The sequence below is a fragment of the Pelophylax lessonae genome, assembly GCF_965119305.1.
Source record: "Pelophylax lessonae genome assembly, chromosome: 2".
Lineage (NCBI taxonomy): Eukaryota > Metazoa > Chordata > Amphibia > Anura > Ranidae > Pelophylax > Pelophylax lessonae.
In genome coordinates this window covers 680,133,577-680,149,135 of record NC_138769.1, presented here as the reverse complement: position 1 = coordinate 680,149,135, position 15,559 = coordinate 680,133,577, and the positions used below count along the sequence as shown (strand labels likewise).

The following is a 15,559-nucleotide window of genomic DNA, read 5'->3' as shown; positions in this document are numbered from 1 at the left end:
ATCCCTTTAGAATTCTGCAATCATAATAATAAAAATATATAAATATATGTACATATATTACACTCACTATGAAGCTTATTCAGTAAGACAATTGAAAGAGAAAAAAAGATGTACAAAGTGCAATAATTCAAAATGACAGTAGACTGGAGATTAAAGTGACCCTGCTGGGGGGAAAAAAAGGTCAGCCAAAATCTTCCTAAGAAAACAGAAGAGACTTTGGGGGAATTAAAGAGTGGCACGAGCACAAGCTTGTACTACTCTTCTAAAAAAAATAAAAAAAATAAAAAAAATAAAGATAATGCTCTTAATTAACAAAAGAGGTGCAAGCCACATTCTTACCTAGGCCTCATGCACACTGCTGCTCCTAAACTCACATTTAAGAATTTTTTGTCATTTTTTAAAAATGTATAAATCCACTAACGCCAACAAATAAAACAAAGTGAAGTAATAATCTAGTACTTGCAGCTGCTGTTCCAAACCTAGTGGTTAAGAAATGGTATATAGTCCGCAAGAGTAGTGTGCTGTATACAAACAACAGCGCTTGCTGCTAGTGATCGACCAATATCGTTTTTTTAATGCCGATACTGATACCGATATTTTGGTCATTGGCTATCGATATTGGCCGATATTTTCGGACATCAAAATTTTTTTTTATTTTTTTAGGTACTCCTTGTGGAGAGATCTGGGGGTCTAAAAGACCCCAAACCCCTTCTCGGCACTGAAAAGCATTCAAAACGCCAAGTTTGGCTGTTTTGAATGCTCTCAGTTTTTTTAATTCGGCGCAGAGTACCCGGAAGTGATGTCATTACATCACTTCCGGGGTTTTTTACATGGAGAACTGGGTCTTCTCTTCGGCGGCGGTGGAGGTAGGATGCCAGGGAGACCCGGGCGAGCAGCAGAAGGCAGCGGGACGGGGGGGGGGGGGATACGTCCCATCCCACTCCTTGTCATGACAGCCGAGCGGCTTCTCAGCCGCATCGGTTGTCATTACAAGTCAGCCGACCGTCGACTATGGACGCCGGTACCGGGGTGATGCCTCTAGCTGCAGGCATCACTCGGGTACAAGCACTTTCCCGAAATATTGGCAATATCGGTAACCTCAGGGGCTGATTCAGATATATATCAGGGAAAGTGCATATTGGCCCCCATATATCGGTGTTGCCGATAATCGGTGGATCTCTACTTGCTACTAAAATAGTGTGTATATCTACAATATAACATGTATTAATGTGCTCAAAGCTGTTGTAAGCTGGGACGCATGTTGCGTTACTTTGTTCTCTTACTTTGTATAACGAAAGCTGACACTAAGCGGGTCCGGCTTCCACTGCTCCCATTGTACAGTGCGGATGCTCGCACGGGAGGTTTTTTAATCAATTTTAAATGCATAGCCTACTAAAGAGGCCTTTAATAAAGTCAACCAAAACGTTTTTAGGCTGAGGAGTCAGTTCTCGTTTTTTTTTGTCATTAATACCTCACCTTTGGAACCTCTGACCACCATGAGGAGGGTACAGTGGGAACTGGCTGGAGGATCTACCTTGGTCATGGAGACCACCAACATTTTTATTGATCCTTTTGTCTTAAGACAAGGAAGGTCAACAACGTCTGGTGAGTGCAGACCGTCACTTTATTGCTCTGTGGGGTCTATCTTTGGAGGAATCTGTCAATCACCGCAGGAAGAACTTTTCCACACTGGATATTACAGAGGATTATTTTGGGACTTTAGTTTCACTATATAGTTTTCACTTGTTTTGTGTTTGTGTATAAGGTGCAGACCTTTATAAGGTGCATATCAATGTTTTCTAAGTTTTCTTTTTTCGCTTTAAAGATGTTGTTATCTAAAAAAAGCAGGCGCGCAGCAGGGGACACAAGCATTCAACAAACCCAGAAGTATCTCAGATTCTACGGGTGGCAAAGCTCTACAGCAGAACAAAGAGTCCATGGATGGGCATCAGGCCAGGTAAGTCTTTTTCTTTACAGATGACATTTTGGGTGAAAAAGCTCCCCACCAACAGGCTCACTTTAAGTGATATCTAATTTGCTGCTATTGTTTACTGCAATTTGTACATCATTATTACTTTTTGCACTTGTCCTAAACTAAACACAACCAAGAAGAATATGCATGCTGCTACTGCTGACCTCTCCGTCTGAAATTACTAGTTGTCTGGCGGTCAAGCCATTTCTACAGCTTCAATAAATTCTCAGTTGCTGTCCAGGAATTAGTATACTGTGGAAGAGGTCCTACTTCAGGTGCTGCACCCTGGATCCATGAAACAAAGACAGCCAGGCAACTGTTTTCAGATATAGGTCAGTGAAGGCAGTCTACGCTTTTTCCTGAATAAGCCCCAAATGCACTTCTTTATTGCTACCACTAGATGTCAGTGTCTATCAATACTATTTGGTCATGATACTTGTGACTTTAGCAGATTCGTAGTTTGGGGATGTGGTTTTGGGTATTGTTCGTTGGGTACAGCACTTTGGATTGAAAGGACACGTCGGTCTGCTGGTAAACTCAGCTGAATTTGATGGCACAGAAAAGGCAAAATGCATTTGGCTTCCTTTATAGAAGTACACTTGTCACAGGAAGGCAGAAGGTGTTTATTACATGTGCAACGTGTGCTTTTTACAGCTTAAACACTAGCTGTTCATTCACTGTGTATTCATCCCCACTCAGATTAAGAAGGATTTGCTTCCCAAAGATTAGTTAAACAGATCCCTTCCCTACTAAAATGTTTTATTCATTAGTCAATTTGACGCAAGTTAAGACCTTTTACAGTATGTGTGGTATTAGACCGCCACCTTTTAGAAATGGCTGACCTGTTCTTAGTTGAGATTTGATTTTGGGACAGCATACAGCCTAGCTAAAAAACTATTCATACATCTTACCCATGTTAAGAACATTATATACAATTTGAATCAAAATTATATCAGAAACCTGGGTAATACAGCTCATAGGGTTGTATTTATAAAAAAAAAAAAAAGAAAAAAAAAAGCACTGCAATTTGTCCTCTGAAAGTGCATGTACATTCCCCCTGCGTGAATGGGGCAAAATAAATGTTAGGAGGCTATTTCCTGTGCTAGACAAATGTTTTTCACATTTGGCCACTAGAGGGTGCTAAGTATCACAAGAATTCTTATAATGCTTGGCGCCATATAGTGGTCAAATGCAGTATTTTCTGTAATAAATCAATAAATTAAAAAAGAAAACAAATGAATAGTTACATTATTATTTTTTTTTTTATATAAATACACCCCATAGTATATAAAGATGTCAAAACATCTGATAGGGTCTGATATGAACTTCAATAGAAATCTGGACTTTGGGGAAAAGTGACGCTGAGCCCTGCCCCCCTTCTTATTGATCCTTTATTGTCACCAGATACTTCAGTGATTAATAGAGAGGCACAGGAGGTAGCAGAGGGCAACTTGACTTTTACAGAAAAAAGATTTGAATGTTAATTCAGCTTTATAAATCTTCGGATCTACTCATCCTTCTGACATGCTTATTCAATTTGCTCATCATAACCTGATTTTAAAGTGACCAGCACTGTGACAGGTTTATTTCAAGGTAAGGTAAGAAAACCAGGATCAAACAAAGTGGATGTCCTTCCTGTACAGCATTAGCAGTTCAAATAATAATTTAACTATTTGACTGGAGTTACTTTTTAAGGTCAGTTTAAAATATAATGGCAAACTTTTTTTTTTTATTTGGATAGAACAGTGAGAAGTTAGAACCACTGCCAGGCTCTTATTGCAGTCCTGGTCCTTGTTAGGGAAGTTCACGCTAATTGTCCTGATCAATGATATCACTGGGAATGCGAGGGGAAATACAAAATGCCGAGTTGCTGCCAGAACAGGTATGGAGGGAAAACTGCCAATGGACAATTGTTCACATGAAGATTGTCTAAGAAAATTGACTAAACTTTCCCTCACGTTAGAAAGATATCTTCTCACCTATTGTGGAGGCGACAGGAAGTCAAGGGAAATCTTCCTAATAAGACATTGATGGCAATATAATGGATTTAACTCTCCCTTACTTTATCCAAAATGAAAAAAAATTGGCTTTAGATTTACACTATATTATCAATGTATTGGGACGCCTGCCTTTACACGCACATGAACGTTAATGGCATCCCAGTCTAAAGCCCCGTACACACGAGTCGAAATTCGGCCGGGAATTTTCGTCCGACGACCGATCTGCCGATTTTCGGCTTGTTAGTATGGTGCTCTCGACAACCGATTCCGACTTTTCGGCTGACAAAATTCTAGTATGCAGGCTATAAAATTTTTGTCCACCGTCAAAACACGTCCGATTTTCCTGCAGTCAGTACAGATTTCGACAGGGAAAAATCTTATGAGCAAGACTGGGCATGCTCAGAGATGAAAGAACACAAAGAAAGCAATCCAACACATGACATCACTTCTGAAGTATAATTCTGTCGGATGACAAAATTCGTGTGCAGTCTAGAGCACATTCCAACCAACAGACACCACTCTGGACAAAAGACGAACGACCGGTCGGCGGAAATTCGTTGCGTGTGTACTAGGCTTTAGTCGGTAGGGTTCAATATTGAGTTGGCCCACCTTTTGCAGCTATAACAGCTTCAACTCTTCTTGGAAGGCTGTCCACAAGGTTTAGGAGTGTGTCTATGGGAATGTTTGACCATTTTTCCAGAAGCGCATTTGTGGATTTGGACGAGAAGACCCGGCTCACAGCCTCCGCTCTAATTCATCCCAAAGGTGTTCTATCGGGTTGAGGCCAGTCAAGTTCCTCCAACCCAAACGTACTCATCCATGTCTTTATGGACCTTGCTTTGTGCACTGGTCCAAATCATTTGCTGGAGGAGAGATTATTGTGTGGGGTTGTTTTTCAGGAGTTGAGCTTGGCCCAAAGTTCCAGTGAAGGGAACTCCTAAGGCGTCAGCATACCAAGACATTTGGACAATTTCATGCTCCTGACTTTGTGGAAATAGTTTAAGGATGGCCCCTTCCTGTTCCAACATGACTGGGCACTAGTGCACAAAGCAAGGTCCATAAAGACATGGATGAGCGAGTTTCCTGACCTCAACCCAACAGAACACCTTTGGGATGAATTAGAGCGGAGACTACGAGCCAGGCCTTCTCGTCCACACAAATATGCTTCTGGAAGAATGGTCAAACCTTCCCATAGACACACTCCTAAACCTTGTGGACAGACTTCCAAAAAGAGTTGAAGCTGTTATAGCTGCAAAGGGTGGGCCAACCCAATACTGAACCCTACAGACTAAGACTGGGATTCAAATTCTTGTGCGTGTAAAGGCCGGCATCCCAATACTTTTGGTAATATAGTGTACTTTGAATATGCAATTTAGGAGGGCATTGGTGGGTGTAATCACCAGCTCTTCTTTAACGTGTATGTATAGCCAAAATATTTATTCGTTTTGCATAGAGTGGGGCGGGGTTTAAACCACTTTCAGCTTATTTTTGCTGTCTGTTCCGCTACTCCCTATCCCTGGGACACAGCAGGGAATGACAGGAAATCACTACTATAGCGGAACTAAACCCTCCTATAGTTTTCAGCCAAGGAAGCTGCCATCTTGACCTTTGTTTGATCTTCAACTGTCATGATACTGCACATGTGATCAATTAGGACAGCAGCCATTTGATAGTTTGACAGTTTGGTTGAGAGCACAACCAATGTGACAGTTACATTCGAGCACGGGTCGGGAATATAACTGTTTTTTTTTAAACTGGTAAAGAGATGGGTTTAAGGAAGGGGAATTCTTCTTGGACAGCTGGCAGTGGACCATATGCCCCAACTGTTAGACTTCTTCTCAACGCTTGTTTTGGTGACAACCGTAACATTTTATTTCTCATTACTTTCCATATCGATAACAATGGTCACTAGGAAGAATAAAGAGGGTAAATCTGCCTAGTGCAGACACAGACAGCAAAAAAAGGAAGATAAGGATTCTAACCCCTTTCTACTGGAGATATATATAAACCACTTAGAAGACTCCAAGCAGAAGATGTGTCTCCACTTACTCCTACAAGGCCATATCAAAGTAGCCAGTCACTCTCCCCCAGTTGGAGTCCCCAGCCATTTATTAAACCTACATTGTAGAAAATCTTGTAACAAATAATAATTCAGATAGGGGAATGTCTCTGAAATATTCAGTAGTGGATGGAATTTGCCCTTTAATAATTTTAATAATTTTATATATTATAATAAATAACAATACTGCAGGCATTTCATAAACAGAAACTAAGAATGTTTGCTTAAAGTGGAACTTAACCCAAAATAACTTGCTAAAAAATAATGTTTTTTAGCAAGGTACCCTACATTCCACATTAATAATTATGCTACCAACATTAGTGTGTGCTGTAAAATGTCTCCAGCATTGCACCTGTTGTCATTGGAGGCTGCCATTTTGCTGTAGCCCAGAGCACCTGAACAGCAGTAAATTACAAAGTGGAACTAAACCCATAAATTTAACGGTTTCAAAAAACAGTTACATTCCTAGAATGCTAGGATTGCTAATTGTCACATCTGCTTGTGTCCTCAACCAAATTGTCAAACCATCAAAGGTCTGGTGTCATAACTGATCACATGTACAGCACCATGGCAGTTCAAACAGAAGCAGCTTCCTTGGCTGTAAACCTTAAAGGATAGGAGGGTTTAATTCTGCTTTAAGGCTGTCAGCAGATCAGCCTCCACAAATTCAGCAGTGCCTAAAAATAGGAGAGCAACTGAGCATGTACAGAGCAGGGTGAGACAGTGTATTACTGGATTTTAGATATTATAGGCACTTATTTTTAATGTTTTACATAGCTATATCTGCAAAAAGGCCAGCATGAAGTCATCTAGCAGGACTTAATTTTCTGACTAAAGTTCCACTTTAATAATGCTATTGGGGTAAAGAAACACAGTTGACCTAATGTAAAAAATTTAGAGGAAAAGGAAAGCAATCATACACCCTATAGTAGCCCATTTGACACCTTATTTTCTAACATTCATATTTTCTAACTGTGGAAAAAGAGTTGTAAGGGGATTGGCATTTATGGGCCTCACTTCCCTTCTCTACATTATACACGAGGTTCAATATGTTGACTTTTTTTTATGTATGACCTTTGAAAATCTCATCTAGGTTGATGTCTTTCATCCAGTCATCATTGATGTGACCCGTTTTCAATAAGGCATCAATAAAGTCTGAGTCATTGCTGGGCGATGAGCCTAGTCCACCATTCTGTGAAATAAAACCAAAGGAACCCAAATCGTTATTTGAGTCACTCCTTGGAAAAGCTCTAGGGATCTGATCGGTGGGGTTAAATGTGTTTGTTGATGCTGTGGCAGTTCCACCAGCTTGGCTTATGTTGGTCAGCATTTGAGATCTCTGGGGGCTTTGTCCACGATTAAAACCTCTCAGAGGTTCCATAGATTGTCCACTGTTTGCAGATGTCATCTGATTTATCTGTAGACCTTGGTTGACCTGGCTGGGCATTGAGAGACCACGTTGAGGAAAATGTGGCATCACACCCTGAAGTGACTGGTTAGAAAACTGATTATTGGGGAAGCTTACCATGTCCTGTCTTTTTATTTCTGGACCTATCCACTTTTGTGTGGCTGTTGAAGTATTGATGATATTTGGTGGTCTTAGTGCCACTGAATTATTTCCATGATTTGGACCAGGTCTGAATGGTGGAGGGTTGACTCCTGCTGGATTAACAAAAGAAGTTACATTGCTTCCTGGTGTAACTGTTGACTGTCGTGGCAAGACATTCCCATTTGGGCTTGTTCCCATATGATTTGGGCTGGTTTGCTGTTGTACTTGATTTACGTTGCTGTACATGTTCTGCTGTGGGCATGGGACATTCCCGTACAAGCTTGGACTTCCATGTACAGAAGTCATTCTAGAACCATGACTTTTTGAAGAATGGGTTGGATTCTGAGGTGTTATATGTCCTGATGTTGCATTGGTCACTGGAGAATCAGATGTGGCACCTACAGTTTGCAATCCACCTGCCAAAAAAGAATGTGCATACATGAAAGAAACCGGATACCACAATGCATAATATTTTTTAAATGTTGGCAAAATATTCCTTTTTCCTAAACCTTTCTGCCCACCCTCTCTGTATAATATCGTCCCCAGAGCAATTCCCTATGTTGGTGATATGTTTATAAATGTCCTCCACTTTGAAAGCCACTAGAAAACAACTGCAAATTGTGGCTTTCAATCCTGGCCGTCATCATCGTAGAGGACACAAGTCCTGTTGGTGGGTGATATGCGTCGGTGGGATGTGGGTTGGGAGGACACAGGCTAAAGCCGCTTCTCTACTCTTGTACTGGACTGCCTTCAGTGTGCAGCATCCAACCTACTATATTAGATGTTGCAAAGCCAGGGCAAGTTTTTTTGGATGCCTGCACCTGACAGCAGGGGGAGCCACTGGATGATCTGAACCTGGTACTTGGAGTGGCACTTCACAAGCATTCATTTAGGCCAGGGGTAGGCATCCTTAAAGAGGTGGGGATCTACCTGAACAACACGGGAGAAGTCACAGATCACTGGACACAGTGTTGCCCAGTGTCGCCTCCTCACACCTGATTTAAACCTCTAATTGTCATACTACCATGTCGCAATCATGTGCATTGCATGGCAATCATAGGTTTAAATCAGGTAGTGGTCCAAGGGATTAGTGAGGTGGGGAGAAAGAAGCACAAGGCTGCCTGCTTTAACCCCTTGTTTGCTGTATTAGACAAGGTTGCAAGGCACTTACAGAGTGACCTCATTCAATTGAATGGGTTTAGGCTTGGCAGGTGCTACACCCACCAGCTATGAAAAGGTGCATAACTCTTGCTGCGGCTGCAACATGTGTACACCCCTGGCCACTGCAGCTAAAGGGGGGTGCGGTTGGGGCGGAAAAAACAGGTCTTAACTATGGGGTTTTAACATCCTTAAAACTGCAAATGTAAATGAACCCTTCTTGTTCTGAGCCCCCTATAAGGCTGCTTTCACACTGATGTGCTGTGGTTTACCTGCACCACGGGTGAAGCGCAGCACATCTGCAACTTTCCTGGGTTAGCTGTGCTTTGGCATAGACATCTATTATATCCCACAGGTGTGGTTCACTTTCTGAAAGGGCACTAAAACTCCTGCATTCAGAAAGTGCACCAAACGTGCAGGATATAACAGAAGTCTATAGCTAAGCGCAGCAAACCCACAGGAAAGCTGCAGGTACACCACACTGGACACATGGTGTGGGTAAACCACAGCGCATTAATGTGAAAGCAGCCCTATACTATTATGCCCAGTGTATTGCCTCACACTGACCTAAAGAGCTCTTCTTTCCTGCTGCTGGCACCACTCTGGAGACCGCTAGTCAGGATAGGAGGTGGAGTGCAGTTGGTATCACTCCACATGGGACAGGAGCCAGCACTACAGAGGAGGCATTGGCTTATGCGGCTCTTGCTCTCTACTTCACCTCCAACTTTACAAGTAGTCCCTGTGCATTGCACTGTTTGATGCTGTGAAATGGCGGGCCAGCAAGCCCAGACTGCAATCTACCAGTCACCTGGCCACGATCTCCTGGTAGATCATGATCTACAGGTTGCTGATCCCCAATTTAGGGTCACGGAAGTTTTTAGCCATATACATTTTTCTTCTGGTGGAGAACTGAACACCCTTGCCCTATGTTACGGAGATGAAAGGGGTGGTTGTTCTGTAGTCTATATCATGCGGGATTAGCCTAGGGCAGGGATGTCGAATCTTGGCACCCCAGATGTTTTGGAACTACATTTCCCATGATGCTCATTCACTCTGCAGTGTAGTTGAGCATCATGGGAAATGTAGTTCCAAAACACCTGGGGTGCCAAGGTTCGCCATCATTGCCCTAGGGTGACCCTGCTTCTTCAAAGATAAGATACGATACAGCGAGTGAGCAATGTCGTTCTAGGAGTGGGTGACTGGCAGAAAAAACAACTAAAAAAAAGCCTGAAAAAAGCAAACTAATGCAGCCACCTCACCTAAGGAGTGGTAGGGTATACAGTATATTATACATTTGTTCTTGAGTTTAGATACACTTTAAGTTCACAACTTTTATTGTACACCTGTGCTATCCACCTCTTTATATGAAGGTTGTATTTTTCAATTTTCAATACTAAATAGTTGATTAGCCATCCAAAACCAGGGCTTGAGTTATAGGTATCAGTCACCCCTCTTAGAAGCTGAAACTCTCTCAAATATCTGAAATGGCAGATTTTTGGGCCATGAGGGATCTTTAAACTGAAACACCTGCTCCATGGTGTTAAGGACCTGTGATATCAATACAGCTTGGGACAGCGCCATAACATATGAAAATGATCACCAAAATCAGATTTTCAGCTGGTACAGAGAGGTTCTAAAAAAGGCTTAAATAATGAAGTTCCTTTAGAGTATAATAAACTCACTATATCACATACAGGTGAGCAAGCTGTGATTCAGCATTAAGGGGACTTAAAGTGTCATCTGCAGCATATCTTCCCACTGATATCTTTTTTATAGACCCTTTTTCTACTTCCCATTCTGCTTTAAGGCCCAACTATAGCCCATTTAAAAAAAAAAAAATAGAATATGGAAAGAACAGAAAGAGGCTAAATGGTTTTAAACATACTTGACGTTCCTGGCCATAAAAATGAAACTAAGCTGCATCAGGGCTAGTTTTCAGCTCAGTTATGGTCAGTTTGAGATTAGGGAGGGCATTGTTTTTTACCTCTTTACAAGTAAACATAAAAATTGGGCAAACGCTTCAATATCATGGCAAGCCCATCACTTAGTGGATAAAGTATAAGGTGGACCTTTGTTAACATTTAAAGAAGTTGTAAATGTAGAAAGTTTTTTTTTTTTATCTTAAAGCATTCTATGCATTAAGATAAAAAGCCTTCTGTATGTAGCAGCCTCCCAAGAAGCCCCTACTTACCTGAGCCCGTCTCTGTCCAGTGATGTCCAAGAGTCCTTCAGCTGTCCGGGATTCTTCCTCATGATTGGCTAAGACACAGCTGCAGCGCCATTGGCTCCTGCGGCTATCAATCAAAGTCAGTTAGCCAATCAGGTGGGAGAGGGGGTGGGACCGAACCACAGCTCCGTGTCTGAATGGACCCAAGCTTCAGCCCAGCTTGGGTGCCCCCATAGCAAGCTGCTTGCTGTTGGGCACTCGACAGGAGGGAGGGGCCAGGAGCAGCAAAGAGGGACCCGAAAAGAGGAGGGTCCAGGCTGCCCGGTGTAAAATCAACTGCACAGAGCAGTGGTTTTACATGTTTGTTATTTAAAAAAAAAAGAAAAAGAAAATTAGACTTTACTATCACTGGAATCATAACCCTAGTTTTCCCTCCTCTATTTTGCATATTTGGATTTTTTTTTTTTTTTCAGGGGTAGCAAGGTAGGTGCTTCTACTCCCTTATTCCCTGCCAAGGTGAGGATGATGTTCTGCCCACCGCCCCAGGGATTACATAAAACATCTCAGGAGGCTGCATTACTTGTAGCTGCTGACTAACTTTTCTAGAACCTGGGAGAAGTTCTTCTTTAAGAAATACTGTATGATTAAATATAGTTTTGTGACCTTAGCATTGTCACTGGTAGCAACAGGAAGCAACCCTGAGAAGCATTAGCTTTACAACACCCCAACTTACCGGGGAACTGGCTTGGCTGCTGAATTCCCACAGTGTTCCTTCTCTGATCCTTGTAGTCCGGTGGTGGTCTTGTCAAATGCCTGTTCAGCTGATCCTGGTTGTTACACTTTTCCTATAACAAATATATAAAATAATCAGTTCTATTTGTCCAGTGAATGATCATTTATTGAGAAGTTATTCCTTAAGTATTTAATTGTCTCATATTGTACCAAATGCCAAGCAAAGCACCTTGTTCAAGGCCCAGTGCCCGAAGCAACATTACAGGCCGCCCTGGGTACGGCCCCCAAGATTTTACTGAGGTGGCTCTGATCTTGGTACACTGTGTCTGTTGTTGTATTAGAAGACAGTGAAGAGTTGATTGAAGTACCCAAAGTAAAATCATAATCTAGTTAAAAGAGAAGTGTGGGGCTTGGGTTTATTGCCCAGTCATACTAACCTAGGTGGATGCAGCATCTGTCCGACCCCCGGCGCCTCTGCACTGAGAACAGAGTGATTGAACACCGCCGATCGCTTAGCTCTGACAGCTCCCCGAGCAGAGAGCTCCCTCCTCACTCATTGGAGTGCTGGGCTGTGGAGGGGCGGGGAGCGGCCAGCTCAGGCTCTCAGGGGATCTGTGGTCGTGATGACGCTGTGCCTGGACTGACATCTATGAAGTCAGCAGAGAGCGAACTTCCGACCACTCTCTGCTTCAAATGGGTCTGAGAACGAACTGCACTCCAGTGATCCATAGATGTACAGCCAAACAAGCTTTGGCTGTACATCTCTTTTAAGATAAGAGTGATTTCTCCATACAGGAGAAGAGATCCATCACCTTAGGACACTAGCAAAAAAATTCAGGACTCACTGAGTGAGGCAGTGTTTTAGGGGGGCACTCGGAGGGGGTGTCCTTCAAGTGTTCTGGATGACTAAGATGTACACAATAACCAGTTATAATTGCTAACTGAATAATCATTTGTTGAGAAGTTATTCCATATGTATTATTTTTGTCTCAAAATTCAGGCATTTCTATATTTCAATACAGTAAAAGTACATCTAAAGGTTCCTATCTGAACCAAACTATCCTTTATGTCTCACAGCTTCCCCTTCCCAGACACTGCAGCTCACAGTGGGAAGGTTTCAGTAACAGAGGCAGTGCTGTCAATCCAGAAAGCAATGAGTAGGGCTAAGTGTGGCTGGGTGATGACTGACCAACTACAGGCTTATAAATCGGCAGTGTCAATGCTAACTGCCCCCTCCAATGTCTTCTTATCCCACTGTAGTAGTGGAAGTAGGCACCACCTACATTAGGGTGAAGCATACAGTTTTCTCTTAGCCATCCTGCAAAGTCAACCTCATGCGACTTGCTGTCATGGGGTAACAACGTTGCAGCTCCTATTTGAAGCACAGGAAAGCAAAAGGGGGGGGGGGGGGGGGGTGATGGCTCAGAAACTATTACTGACTTTTTTTGGGTGGGGCAGAGCACATCTATAGATTTTGGAAAGCAAAAAGGAAAAGGATATTACCGTTCTAGCTATCATCTGCTGTTGCATCATTTGCCTCTGTAGAATATTCGCCTTGTCCACCATTTGCTGGTTGTTATAACCATTGGGACTTGAACAGGAAGCAGTGCTGGATCCAGGACTCTGGGTGGTGCTGGTGTGCTGCTCCTGTTAAGAAAAAAATACTGAAGACTTAGTAAAGTTTCAGCATTACAGTACACACCATAAAAAAAAAAAAGCCACAATGGGGCCCTAAACAAATTAGCAGCTTTGGCCCCCCTTCCCTTCGAATGACATGAACAAGGATTGATACAGACACAGAGAAGCACTATCTTCACTGCCTGTGCTGGCATCTCCTGCCCACGTCAGATACCAGCTCCTGTAAGTGCATCCACCATTGTGAGGTGACAAGAAGGTGCACAGCCTTGACCAGTTGCACTATCCCCCTGGTTTAATGCAGGAGCTTGAAGGTTTTAGCTGGACATCACTGGGCCCCAGACCCCTGCTTTGGTTGTCATGAAGATGACCCAGCTCTGCCAGAAATGCCTGCTATGACTTGGGGACAGTAAAAGTTCTGCAGCCTGTGACAAAGTATTAGCAGCTACATAAACACTAAAGGTGAACATTATAGGAAACAGAGCATCATAGCCATTATGGCTTAATAGTTCAATCCTCCTGATGGAAAAATGTATAACTTTTGTCTTTCTTGTTAAATATCAGAAAGAGGTTGGAATTGATGGCTACTTACACTTGAAGTCTTTGGGAAGAATTCCCCTTACAGATAGCTAAAAAGATCATTGTTGTCAGTGGTTACTTATCGGAGAGGCAGAAATGGCTCATTGCTCAAAGAAACCCCTAGCAACATCGGGAGGAATGCTGCTCGAGAAAGCCTGATATAATGGTGCTTTTCCACTGCATGGAACCGAACGGTTCGGCTCGCTTTTGTGCTATTCCACTGCTGGTACCGCATGGTACGGTGTAGGAACGGTTCGGTATGGCTCTCAAAAACAGTACCACCTCGATTGTGGTTCCAAGAGGTACCAAACCCGGTACCATATCCCACAATCCTTTGCATGCAGTCACTACTAGCCACTGATTGGTCAGAGAATCCCTCCCACCCCGTTGTTATCCCACCCACTTAACTTTAGTACTACTTTAGTGGAAAAGCAAACCATACCATACCGAACCGTTCCAACACCGTACCATGCGGTACCAGCAGTGGAAAAGCAAACCGGGCCAAGCAGGGCCGAGTAGAGCCGAGCCGGTACTTGCAGTGGAAAAGTGCCATATGTGAACCACATACAAAGATTCACTTTAGGTTCTCATAGACCTGAGAAGTCAGCTGTCCTCCTCCTCCTCCTTTCTCCGTTGATATGAACTGTAGTTTTTGGCAGAGCGTAAAGTTCCTCTCCTTGGATTTACTATCCATTCCTTGTGACTAAGGGATGGAGCGCAATGACTGACCACCCTCATACATCTGCAGGTAGACTTTCTCGGAGCTTATCCTAACTAGAGCTGGCTTTACCAAACCTAACAACACAGGAAAATGGAAGCTCATTCTCACAGGGTTCCAAGAACATGTCTACCTGCCTGCTAGGTCATAGTTTATTTACTACCATGTGTAGCCTTCAATGTTGCCCATTCTTACGTGAACTGGGAACCATTGAGCATCAAATCTCAGTGTATACAGTTTTCTTAAAGTGCACTGGTGCCTAGACTATGGACAATAAGCTATTTTCACATTCTTAACTATCAGCAAAAGAGCTTCAAAAATGGATTTTTGTAAAATCTTACCGTAAAGTCCTTTTCTCTTAGCTCATCGACAGACGTAGTCCTCGGTGATACACCACCTTCGGGTTATGTTACCTCCGCAGGAGCAGGACTAGACAGGAAATTAAAAAGCTCTGGCCACACCCTAGGGGCAGTCCCAGAGGGTATATCCTCTCTCTCTCTGCCTCAGCAAATCAGTTATGTGAAAAAGCAGTGCTTAGAGAATTTAACCCAACCCAACTCCAAAACAGAGGGGCGGGGACTACGTCTGTCGATGAGCTAAGAGAAAAGGATTTTACGGTAAGATTTTACAAAAATCCATTTTTCTCTAGCGCTCATCGACAGACGTAGTCCTCGGTGATACACCACCTTCGGGACGTCCCAGAGCAGTATCACAACTGAGGGGTGGGAAAATGGAAATCAAATCCCAATCTAGAAGGCCCAACCGGTGCCAACTAGAAGTTTACAATGCTCATCCTTAATGATGAGACTCAACCAAAAAAAGAGAAAACAATTCTTTTTTTTTTTTTTTTTTTTCAAACAGAAAAAAACCCTCGAGGTAGACCACCGGTCTCCTCAAATTGCGGCCTGCAAAACCTTGCGGCCAAATGAGGCATCCGCCGATGCCGTCACATCAATTTTATAGAATTTTGTAAAGGTATGTACCGACGAC

General features: G+C 42.8%; 1 protein-coding gene across 1 annotated transcript in view; it reads right to left on the bottom strand.

Annotated features, from left to right (window-relative positions):
- Nucleotides 1–7,013: 7,013 nt before the first annotated feature.
- MAML2 (mastermind like transcriptional coactivator 2) overlaps nt 7,014–15,559 on the bottom strand; it is a 276,987-nt gene continuing 268,441 nt past the window's right edge. The window contains exons 3-5 of the mRNA XM_082244555.1: nt 13,141–13,284; nt 11,639–11,750; nt 7,014–7,996 (exon numbers count right to left, since the gene is read on the bottom strand). Coding sequence (XP_082100681.1) covers nt 7,095–7,996; nt 11,639–11,750; nt 13,141–13,284 — 1,158 coding nt within the window. The 3' untranslated portion in view covers nt 7,014–7,094. The remainder of the gene's footprint in view (nt 7,997–11,638; nt 11,751–13,140; nt 13,285–15,559) is intronic.